Source organism: Chamaea fasciata, unplaced genomic scaffold (assembly GCF_029207755.1).
Source record: "Chamaea fasciata isolate MVZ Bird 193981 ecotype frontalis unplaced genomic scaffold, bChaFas1.0.hap1 SCAF_1, whole genome shotgun sequence".
In the NCBI taxonomy this organism is placed as follows: Eukaryota; Metazoa; Chordata; class Aves; order Passeriformes; family Sylviidae; genus Chamaea; species Chamaea fasciata.
The window spans coordinates 29,203,213-29,215,781 of NW_027094086.1; the positions used below are offsets into that span (position 1 = coordinate 29,203,213).

Below are 12,569 nucleotides of genomic sequence, written 5' to 3' on the forward strand. Positions count from 1 at the left end.
TTCTCTTCTTGTCAATCCTAGTTAATTTTTTTTTTGTGTGTGTGTGTGTCCCTCTCTGGTGAGGTTAGCAGTAAGAAACAGATAAGTGCATGACTGCTAAAAGAAAGGAAAATGTGAGCCTTTTTGTAAATCTGAATGTTTAGAAACTATGGGCTTCAGGTGGTTATTGTTTATAAAGTAGGATAAGGAGAGGCAGGCTCAACAATGCTGGAAAGCAGGGGTATGTGATTCTAGAGAAGGTTGGTTCTGTGACCATCAGCTTTTGTAGCCAACATCCTCTTGGAGTAATTGCACATATAATTTTCTTTCCCCTCCCTGGGGCTCTTCTCCTGGTGCTGCAGTTTCTACCCCCTTGCAGCCTGGTCCTGCCAGCTGCAGGATGCTTCTTTTCCTCTCATTATTTGATGGAAGTGGAGTCCCAGTGAGGAAATACTGCCTGGCCCACATCAGGCTGTGCTGGGGCAGCTCTGGAGTGTAGGAGAGCCCTTTTGGCACAGTGAACTGCTGCCTCATTGCTTTCACTATTCCTGCACTGGGGTCAGAGGTTTCTGGTTAGGGAGCTAACTGAAAGTTTTGGAGTTGTGGGCGGGGAAAATTATTTTTTTTTTTTTTTCTTTGCTTCAAGTAAACTTGGTTGTGCTCTTCAATAGGGTCATTTTTATCAAAAGCACCTGCTACTACTACCACTTTCTCTGCTCTAGGAATATTCTCCAGTACTCTTAAAATATGCTTGGGTAAAGTACTCTTTTATAATGCAGTCTTTCCGAGAGGAAGGATTGCAGGCTTTTTGATCTAAGCCAGGCAAGTAATAAAGAGTACTCTAAAGACTTAAAAACTAGAAAAAAAATTTGTAATTCTAAAGATTTATTTGAGAGCAAATCTTTAAAAATAGAGGAAAAATAGAACTGTCGTATAGGTGTGTCCAGATGGGAATAATACTTAGTAGGGAGTTTGAAGGTAACAGTAACCAGGAACTGACTGAAGAAATGGACGGTAGGAGATTGGATGTTGCATTGATTTGGAACACTTACATAGCCTTGGACTTTGTCTTGGATACTCTTCTTCTCATCTTTTGGAGCTTAAACCCAGCCTTTCCTTGTAGAGAGCTTTGACTGGGGAAACTGTGATGGTTGGTTAACATGGATAAATTATTATCAAAAAAGCAATAAATTTATCAGCAAAATCAAGGAAAGGATTGATCAAGTGTAAGTGTAGTCTGATTTGCCTTGATTGTTAAAGAAAAGGACACTTTTAATTGCCAGGCTGGCTAGATTTGTGTATTACAGGGATCCAGTGAAACCACTCTCCCTGCTGAGGGGGCAGGGAGACATGAAGCAAAGAGAGCTGGGGTGGTGGTAAAAGGTCTGCCTCCAAGGACCTGTAACTTGTACTGCTGATACCTCAGCTGATCCATTGTAATTTGGCTATCTCATGTGTTTGGATTTACAAACACTTGGAAAGAAAGGATCCAAAACTGCTTGGTTCTCAAATGCAGACTATCCAAATACATCCATCCAGAAGCTGGGAGATGGATTTGGAGACTGGGATTTGAGGTTAGAGAAAAGAAGAAGTCTTCATAGTCGATGCAGTAGATATTACAACTGATTTAAATTTCATTACACTTAACAGTAATATCAGGGCTTATGATTTCAGTCCACAGAAAATCACCTTAGTAATGGTGGGATAAATGTTTTGGGAACAACTGATGCATAACAAGCAAGTTATTCTCCCCTCTGAGTCCAAATAGTGTTGAACAGCTGTGTGCAAGTTCAGCTTTCCATCAGAGAAAGCTGGAAAGTATTGGGACAGTCTTAATGCATCAACTCACATGTGAGGCTGACTAAATGCAGATGGCTTAAGTGGTTGCTGTCTTCAGTTTCATGCCTTGCCTGTATCTCAAAGGCTGCTGCTGCAGTACTGGCTGTGTGATATATGAAATATGTGTGTTTACATTTATGAGCCAAACTGTAAAAATGGAGCAGAGTCGCATAAGCCAGACCTTGTAGCTGCTAAAATTCTTGTGGCTGGGAAGTATGAGCAGAGTGTTCTTGTTTGCTGGATGCAGTTGAGGAGCAGTAAATAGTAAAAATGACTGTCATTCAAAATGGGCAGAGAAAAGGTCCAAAATTCATTTTATTTGGGCTGTTAACCTCTTAAATTGGATCAGGAAGAAAAAAGGATTCCAGTAATTGCAAGAGTGTGATTTAGCATGGCTGGAAATTGCAAGTGTTCTTATGAATATTCCTATTCTTTGCCTGCTTGTGAAAACTTTCACCTTAGGCACAGATGTCAATGCTGACAATTTTGGGACGTTGTAAAATTATTTGGAGCAAGGGTTAGATTTTCAGAACAGCAATGCTTATCATTTTAGAGGGGAGAAAAAAAATCAGAATAACTAGAAGAAGTTAGTTATAAACTACTTGGGGAAACTTTGGGATTAGCTCCGGGTCTAGACTCTGACATCTTGACACCAACTTGGCAAACACTTGCAACAACTGCTGTAGTGTGATTTTGCAATTCTGCAGAGGCCTGGATGGGAACATGTTAGTCCTGTTGCCACACACACAGAAGAGCCTTGTTGGAAGGCTGACTGCAAACACTAGGGATCAGCTTCTCCATCTTACCAGGAACTTTTGCTCATTTTGTCCTCATATGTTGCAGAAATGCAGATAGTACTGGATCATTCACAACTGGATAGTCACAGGGACGGTGTAGTCCAGCAGGAGTGGGCTACAGAGTGGGTGAAGCCATCTCAGAAACTAGATTTTCATACTGGGATATTAGGTAATTGGAAAACCATCTGGCAGTGTTGGTCTTGAGAAAGTGTAGCATCTCCATGTCAACTCTGGGGAAAGGGTCTTCTGAGCCCAGAGGAATTTGGCATTCTGAGTGAAACGCTCCTCTGCAGGCACAAGGAGCTAATGGGTGATATATTCAGGATTCAGCTGATTGTAGCAGATAGCCGAGATCTTTCCAGTACTTGATGATGGCCATATGGCTGCTGTGCTCTTTGCAAAAGCCTTGGCTGAAGGAAAGAAGGGTTTCTACAGATATAATCACAACACAGCAGGAGCCATCATCAGTGTTTCAGTTCCAGGCGCTGATGTGTTGCAGAAGACAGTTGTGAGAGTTAAGCCGCTGTGTGGCGTGGGAGAGTGTTCATCAGCATCTGTGTGGGTCCTTGCACCAGCCAGAAAGCAGCTGTGAAACATTTCATGGGCAAGTTCAAGGTTTGCTCACTAAAATATCAAGAGCCTTTGACTGTAGCATAGTTTTCAGTTAATGAACCTTCCACCTGGTGGGTGAGATAGGATAGGATTCCAGAAAAGGGAGTGCACCCAGCACATCCTGTTCCTCTTGGTAATTTACTGACCAACAGTTGATGGGAAACAGCAGGTAGCTGACTACTTCTTATCGTGGGCTTTAAATTAGACTCAACCTGATCTGTTCACTAGAGCTCCTGGCAAGGCACAGAGACATCTCCAGAGACCAGAAAGCAGAATACGGTGGGGGAAGTGTCCTTTTGTAAGAACAAAATTAACTTGATCTCTAGGAATTGAGAAGATGATTTTGGATGATTAGTCATATGTTTAAAAGCAAATGTTTTCAAAAAATTGTCTGCCTTGGTTCCATCCACAAGGTGAAAATCCCACAAGGATTTCCAACCCACAAGGATGGAAAGCAAAAGTCTGCTAAACGTAGTGGGTTTGGTAGTTTTATTTTGGTGCATTGACTCCTCAGAAATTTTACATTGTGAGAGAGTTACTCTTGGGTAAAAAAGACAGAATATAATTTTTACAGGCAAAAAAAAAAAAAAAAATCCTTCATTGCCTAAACCACCCCCCCATGACTTCTTGAGCAGTGGATCACTGAATCCTGGTTCCTGGTGACATTCGCCACTGTCCAAATCTTCTCTTCCTTTCTCTGGAAAGTTGGCTGCTCTCCTTTCCCATATTACCTCTTCTCCATGTCCTCTCCTCTGAGTTACACAGGTTCCCAGCAAGACCAGGCTGAGGGAGCAATGGGCCCCTGTGCCATCGTGCTGGTTCAGGCACCCATTACACCTGCAAAACAATCTTCTCTCTATCTCTGTCTCGCTCTCTTTGTCCCCACTTCTCCCTCTCTCCCTTTCTTTGCCCTACCCTCCTACCCCTCCTACACCATTTTTATGCTAGTTTCCTAATTACTTAAAATATTTGGTTTTTAATCCGACCAGGAAAAATTTAGGGTCAGTCTTTTGGAGAGAGTATGGGACCAATAGTAGTGCGAAGCAGAAGCAACAAACTCATATCCCTTAGTTCCAGTTCCTGGTTTTCCTTTACCCTACAGAGACTAATGTATGTAGTTAATGTTGCTAGTAACTCACCCAATTTTGCATCACTGTGTCTTCATCCAAGACAAAGAAAACCACCTTAAGAACACACTTGGCTCTAAGAACATGAATAATTGAAATTCTGAAAAATGAAAAAGGAACAAAGTCAAAGTTATAGAGAGTCAAAGTAATCCTGAAAATTTGATACAAATACATATTCTGTTTTCTCACTTCTTTTCCTATTTACACTGAGTTAGTTTGGTTGTAGAAGCCTCTTGATATGCTCAGGCTGCCAGAAGACCAATGTTTGGAGAACTCTGTGCAGCGGCTTGTTTTTGTTACTATGCTGTGCTGACTTAGGATTTGGGCTTGTATTAAAAACAAGGGAAAAAAAAACCACACTAAAAAAAAAAATTCTATATTTGTTGATGTGTTTCCTGCTTCTCACTCACTGTGTTTCAGGAAATCTTTGGAAGAACTGGACATGGATAAAGTAACAGCAGCCATGGTACTCACCAGTTTATCCACCAGCCCTTTGGTCCGCAGCCCTCCTGTCCGACCCAACGGTAAGCCTTTGGAGCCAGGGGCTGCGGGAAGGGGTGCCAGGGCCCTTTGTCAGGGGGCTTGTTTCCAGGAGTTGTGGCCATGGTGGAGAACAAATGGTGAGTGGCTGTCTTCTTGTATGGCTGGGGATCATACTGAGCTTTACTCCAATCTAGTCAAAGTCTTCGGTGCAGCACTGGCAGAAATGAAATGTTTTCTTTAACAGTAGAGCAGCTCTAGTTTATGAAATGGGAGATGCCCATTCCATCTTGGGATATGAGCACTTCAGAGAGTCTCTTGACCTCGATGAAACAATTTTTCAAAGAGCTTGTCTGCATTTGCACACATACAGTCATAGAACTGTAGAATGGTTAGTATTGGGAAAGACCTCTAAAATCACCAAGTGCAACCACCAACCTGGCACCACCACCATGTTCACATCTAAACCATCTCCTGAGCGCCATATCCAGGATACATGGTAGCAGTTGTTCTTGTCATCCACTCCAGGAAAATGAGATCAGATTTTACCCAAAGCCACAATAAGATAAAGCACTTCCAGTTCACAACCCTTGGCTGAGAGGCCGTGGCGTAGCAATCTGCACAGTAAGAGGTCTGCTTCTCTCTGCACCTCCAGTTTCTGTGCTGTGTGTAGCTCTGATGATCTTCCATTGTATCCATAATCCGTTTAAGACTACTTCTTTCATGGTATAGCAAAAGACATACCAATAAAAATAAATATAAAAAGTTTCAGGTAGTGAAGAAATCGGTAATAAAATTTAATTGATCTATGCAAGACTGACAAGAGTTACGATAATTTTTTTGGAGTGTTTTATTTTAAGGAATATTTTAAATTAGGACATCCTTGTTAGGGTACCTCAGCATTGTTTGTATCACTGACTTTTTTTACTCACTTGTAACTGCTAAAAAAAACAGTATATGCTCTCCTACTGTAAATAATGAAAGATTGAGGAATACTTGCTTTTCTTTATGGGAACAGGCATGATCCACTGAATTATGTTCTTAAAGGAATTCATAGAAAATGTCAATGCTGTGGTTTTTCCATTTATTTTCAGAAAATGTAAGTTTTATCCTTCTTTGAAATTCTGGCCGTGAGCACCCATGGCCTTTGTTCATGTGCTTTCCAGTGTTGAAAGCCAGAAGTGTTTATTGGAGTGCCACTGCTCTGAGAAGCCCTGGGAAACTTCAGGCAGTGACATCCCTGGTGACTGTCACACCTCAGGACAGGATGTTGCCAGCTCCTGGGAAAGGCCAGCAGAAGGGTAAAAGCACACCTGCTCTCCGGCTGCTCAGCTCACAGACAAAACCACAGCTGAAGATGGATCTGTGCTTGATGTGGCAGGCAGGGATTTGGTGTGGCCGAGGCACACACGTGTCCCCTGCTGCATCCCGGTCCTAGGGAGCTGTGGGTAAAGCATTATCTGCCACCTTAGACAGTCTGAACAGGTGACACTTGCCAGGAGCAGCAGTGCACATTAGCTGCAGCTGTTGATTGGAAAGGTCTTCCAAACGAGCCATTTTGAATTGCTAATAGGCAAATGGTGGCTGTTTAACTGCTTTTGATATTTCTTAGAATATTCTGAGTGCTCTTTGATATTTCTTCATCTAGTTTGTCTGCTTGTTTCCCAAAATCTGTGAAGACTAGCCTGAAAAAGTAATTCACATGTTTTCAGTAATCACAGACAAGATTTTGAAGCTCGTTTTGGGCACCTTCTCTCTGAATATCTTAGTTTTACCTTAGTCAAGGCTTACTAAAGACTTAAATAGAAGTGTAAAGACTTGATAATTTAAAGCTTATTTGGTGTTGCAAGGCTAGGCTCTGATCCTAGTAATACAAGCAACAAATGTATTAGTGATTAGTTTTTTCTATGTGCTTTTCCAAAAAAGGGCAATAAGTAGCAGTATAATTAACGGACCATTTGTTAAAACAAATGGACTTTGCCTAGAAGTAAAAAAAGCAACATCAGCATTAATATTAAAGTCAGATCCATGCTGGAATTCCTGGGAATGATCTTCCATGTAAACTGGATCAGAGTTTGGCCCTTGTTTCTCTGCAGCTGAATAATATTTGGTCTGGTTCTCTTTCACGCAACTCCAGCAATGTGAAAAGAGCCCCAAAATAAGAGTAAGTTGCATTTATTTATATATTAAACTTTACATTGACAGATTTGTTAGTATGAATGAGAATTGGTTTTTTTCCTGTTGTCAACCTCATTCAGTCTTTTTTCCATGCTTCTTTAAAATGTTCTTGATTTACATCTCTTTCTCAGCAAGGTGAGGAGAAGCTCTAAACACTGAGAATACAAAGTACCACCATAACTGTGTCAGAAAGTAGTAATTGAAAGAGCGTTCCTTTGTTTTTCTGAAGACTTGGCAATTTTATGCTAAAGCCACAAGTTGATACCAGATGTATTTTTTTGCTTTGGCGAAAGACTGAAGTACCAAATATTTAAAAGAAACAAAACCCACCTTCATTGCAGTCACATGAAGGTTGTAATCATGAGATAAAACATGGCATTTTCATATGTTAACTAAGAAGCTACCAGAAATGTGTATGTATGTCCTTTTCCAAAGAGGAAGTGGGAGGGGTGGAGGGAGAGAATCAATTCCATTTATGCTGCGGGGTCCTGATCAGTAAGTCAGTACTACTGCCTACTTGAGGGGGCACTGTGTTCTGCTTTTTTTGAGCAGCTGATGTTAGTCATTAAGGATTTTGTCCAAAACCAACTGAATTAGGGGAAAAAACCCAAAAATCCATTGGTTTGGGGGTAAGCTTTAGGTAGCCCACTTTCTTGGCGATATCATTAGTTAAATTTATCTTTAAGAAATTGAGAAGGAATGTAGGAGTGACTTCTGCAGATCTTTAAAGACAGGCACTGGCTTGAAAGGACTTGTCTCACACTTAAATATTGTTTCATGAACAGATGAGGTGTTATTTTCTTGTCAGCTCCAAAGTCAGGTATTGCGCAATGCTCAGGCACCTACAGTGTCATTGGGAAAAGCTTCCAATGCCTGAGCTAGGGAGAAGCTGCACCTAAACATCCCTGCGCATTTGTCCAAGCCCTGTGAGAACCCGAGGGTTGTGGCAGAGCCATCTGTGGCTGCACCCTGGATGTGCTCAGGTCATGCCTTTGCTGAGCTGATGACCTACATACTCCTCTGCTGCCAGAAGCCCTTTAGGGACTGGCGAGAGTGGCGTGCCAGCATCTCATGCCTGAGGACCTCTGCATGTGAAGCATGGCTCAAGCCGTGCCCCAGACCATAGGCAGTGCTGTCCCTCCCACCCATGGTGCTGCACAGTGTAAGCTGTTAGTTTGAGTGTCTTGTTACCATGTAATGTCAGGGGAACTGCAGCAGTGAGGAAGCAGTGTATGTGTGGAGGTGATCCAGTGTCTTTGTGTTCCACTGCTGTAACCAGATGCCTGTACACCTGTACACCAAGAGATAGATACCACCTCATGTAGCGATTCAGATTAGGCAGAGGCGTGTGTATTGAAAGATTATAAGAACACAGAATGTACCTATGGTTTTCTTTGGTGTTTTAGTACTGGGAAGCTAGTCATGTTTTTGTGGATCTGCGTAGTGTTTTGGGGGTCAGAGTGTATGTCCCCTTCCCAGGGGATCTCCTATTGGCCATACGGTGGCTTGGAGCTGCTTTGGTGCCGCACCAGAGTCATGTGTTCCTGTTGAAAGATGAGGTTGTATTTAGAATCATAGAATAGTGTGGGTTTGCAGGGACCTTTAAAGGTCAATTTAAATGTTTTCCTTAGATCATGCATGCAATATATGACAGTTTATTGCTGTTTATGCTTCAGAGCAGGTTATCTTTTCAAATGCAACATTTCTTTTTAGAAAAATACTTAGCTGCCTTTTTTTTTTTTTGCTTGTTTGTTTGTTTATTTAAAATAAAACAAAATCAGTTGTGGAATATGTAGTTTGTGTGCAGTGGGTTAGATATGGTTGTCCTCTCTACATCCAGTGCTCTCACTTTCCTTTATTGAATGTGCAGTTAATTACCAATATGGCATCTAAATCTTAGAAAAAAGAGCTCCTTGGCCCTATCACAATCATACTGTTGTAATAATAGCTTTTCTTGTTCTTGACAGAATCCCTGAATGGATCTTGGAAAGAAGGAGGATTTGTGCCTTCTAGTACCAGCAGCAGTGGATACTGGAGCTGGAATGCTCCCAGTGACCAGTCCAACCCATCCACCCCATCTCCACCTCTATCAGCGGATAGTTTCAAAGCTTTTCGGACACCTTCCCAGCCAGATGATGGTATTGATGAAAGTGAAACAAGCAACCTTCTCTTTGATGAACCCATTCCTAGGAAGAGAAAGGTTAGACTCATGTTAAATTCCATACCCGTGGGTAGATAGGATGTTGGTAGGCTTATTTTGTTGTGAGAGAGGAACGGGTCACCCAAATACCTCTGCTTGTGTATCCTTCCTTGGCATCCATTTAACATAGGGACTTCGCCTAGTCACTGTGTCTCATTCAGCGTGGTCACCTCCGGTACACACATGCTGCCATCAGCACCACATATTTCCTGCCAGATGGTGAGGTGCTACAGAGCCTCCTGCTCTGAAAACACTAGAGTGATTTCCAGAAGGTGTTGCCTCTGGCCATTCAAGGGATTTTTGTCCTACTTTGACAAATTCTCTGTGTGCAGGATGCAACAGGCAGCCTTTACATGTCATCACAAAAACTGACTATGGCCTTAATACTCCTTGTTCCCTGAAAGTGCTGTTTGTCTGACAGCATGTCAGATACCTTAATACTGTGAAGGTTTCTCTGCACAAACATATGGAGTGAAAAAAGGAGAGAAAGAGCTCAAACCCAATGGCTTTTGATACAGTATTAGCATTAGCCGAATTTATCCTCAGTTGGAATGCAAAAGCAGGCTAAATAAAACATGACATAAAAAAAAAAAAAGGTCCAAAACTAACCCCAAAAAGGCATCGTTGCTAGCCAGCAAGCTTCTCTGGAAAAAGAAAACAAAGAGATGGCAATAGTCCAAGTTTCCTTCCCTCCCAACACAACAGGACAGATTTTACATAGCAAGATGTAAAAGGGCTTTTTGTAAGGAGAAAAATCCGAGAATTTATTCCCTTAGTGAATTTGTTTCTGGCTCAGTCTGAGACAGTTAATTGCTTCATCACCAGCAGGAAGAAGTTTTAATGATTGTTTAAACCTGTGCAGATTTATCCTCTTGCTCCAGAAGTTGACCCATGTGCTTCTTTCCTTGTTCATGGGAAAGGGGTGAAAATGTTTGTGCATCTTGCTAAGCAGGAGAAAAGTATTTTGGAGGACACCTTTGTTATAATAAATGAGAAGTTGGAGCTGAGCGTTGCACTAAACAAGAGAGACCATTTGGGAGTATGTGGGACAGGAGGAGTAGGAGTGCAGAAGTGTCCTGGTTCACCTTTTACTTCTTGGTTAACCTTCATCTTACTAGCACCACTCTTACTGCTCAGCTGAGACAGATGGGTTTGCAGCTGCCATCTTTATTGTTTTCTAAGTTGCTTTCAAATATTTGTAGTTATGTACCCACCACAGGTCTGTTACCACAGGTCTATCTGTTCTGGTTCACAGGGATTTTGCTTTGTGTGGCAAATGTTTTATTTAGATAAACAGTAACATTCCATGCCAGACTTGGTCTTATAAATTAACTTGCTTTCCTGCAGGTTTTTCTCTTTATTCTGACTCCAGCATGGTACTTCTTCTGAGTACAAGTTAGCACCTTTAGAAGCTGAAACAAAAATGTTCAGGTTATTTCTTCTTCAGGGCTGCAAAAGTCGGAAGGAGTAAACCTAGAAATACAGTGATTGGTAACCTTACTATTTGCTTAAAAGTTTCCTCTAAGGTAGTTATTCCTCACCAAACCATTTATGTTCCATTATTTTCTTCAATTAAACATTAAGCCTGAATAGGTAATTTTTGGAAAGGAAGTGGAGGAAATGTAAGCATGTTCTTTATTTCTATTGAGTGAGCTTTCACTTGGTTATGTTAAAAGTGCATGGGTATTTGCCAACTCCTACCACTGACAATAAATCCAAAACCACAGTGGAGCTAGGAGACTGATTTTACCATCCAACTGGAGGTGGATATTAAACCATTCTCTTTTCATAAAGACACATATGGTGTTTATTATGTCATATTGGAATTCCTAGGATGTCAGCTATAAACATGGCCTTCATCTTGTTGACATAGCTGGTGGTTGGTTGTGTGTGTTACGAGCTGATTGTAGTATTTAGTATTATATTAAGTAAGTAATATAATACTTAATTATTAAGTATTATGAGCAAGAAGTAAGAAGAGTATTAATCAGAATTGCTAGATAGATTATATTTCATTTGAGTAAAGAGAAAGAGTTCTGTATCTATTTGACTGATAGTTGTATTATCAAATACAAAAAAAAAATAGGCAATTTATTCCAAAGTAGAAGTTTTTCATACAATCAGTATGATCAGGTACCTCCAATCTCAAAGCTCTATGAATTCATACTTTAAAACAGGAGATGTTAGACTGCAGGAAACTGTAGAACATGCTACTACAATTTACTTGTATTTTTAAAAGCCCATCAGCTGAAGGTTTTTTTAAAGTTATATTCTAATCATCGTCCTTCTAGCAAATGCTGAAACCACCTACTGGCAGGCAGTTCCAAAGGATCCAAACTGAAGAAAGCACCAAGTCGGCTTTTGTTCAAGGCACAGTGAAATGTATTTAACCCTAAAGAGGTGCTTGTTCCCCCCCCCTTTTTTTTAAAATAAAGTTTATAAAGTTTTATATGAATATATTGATTTAATCATATATGTACCTAGAATTATAGAATAATAATACAGTATTTTGATGTTCTTTGTCATGTTAATAATATGTTTGGTAATAACAGAGAAAATTATTTTTGAGAATTACAAGCTACTTAGAATTCTTTTTTTACTTGAACTGTACAAAATGAGCTTCATTTTGGGGTAAAAATAGCTTTTAAATATCTCTAGAGTTTGTAACATCTGTGTTGTTTTAAGACTACTTTTCTCCAGAGTCTTCAAAATGTTGAAGATTAGCCTAGTGATAGCCTTGTTGGCTGTGCTCTAAATCCATGATATCTCAGTGAGGATTAATGAAGTTGCATTAAAGAATATAAAAAGAATATTTAAATGGATTATGCCTGTATTTTTTTTAATATTAAATACAGATGGATAACTTCTCATTCTCTTGTCTGAGTAAGGTCCACAGTAGCTTCTGAGTGAAACAAAAGTAGGTTGTGCCAGCTCATGGCAAGTATTGGCAAGTATAACAGAAGCAATGTTTTTCTGGTGCAATATGTTTTTGTGCTGCAAATATCATGAGCAGAAACATTTATAAGAGCTTTCTTTGGAAAGACCTTAATTTAAGAACGTGCCTTGGATTAAGTGAGAAGTCCTCATCAGGGTTTTTTTGAAAGAAGTATAGGAAGTTTTTATATCATCTACCTCCCTTAGTGGAGGAACTGAAACTTAAAAATGGACAAGTGTTGCCAACGAACAGAGAGAGGTACATTTTGTCACAAGCTGCTGCTGCAGCTTTTCACTGGATTCTCTTGAATACAGTAGGGTGACACACTTGACAAGAGATTATTAGATCATTACAAATCTGGAGTCAAAGGCTCTGAATCTTCACAGTGTTTTGTAACTGTTTATCTGGTTTGGGTAGTTTGG

At 40.5% G+C, this 12,569-nt stretch overlaps 1 protein-coding gene across 1 annotated transcript in view; it reads left to right on the forward strand.

The window, feature by feature from the left end:
• ZNF704 (zinc finger protein 704) overlaps positions 1 to 12,569 on the forward strand; it is an 87,546-nt gene that overhangs the window by 59,180 nt on the left and 15,797 nt on the right. The window contains exons 3-4 of the mRNA XM_066179713.1: positions 4,775 to 4,878; positions 8,980 to 9,212. Of these exons, the coding sequence (XP_066035810.1) occupies positions 4,775 to 4,878; positions 8,980 to 9,212 (337 nt within the window). The remainder of the gene's footprint in view (positions 1 to 4,774; positions 4,879 to 8,979; positions 9,213 to 12,569) is intronic.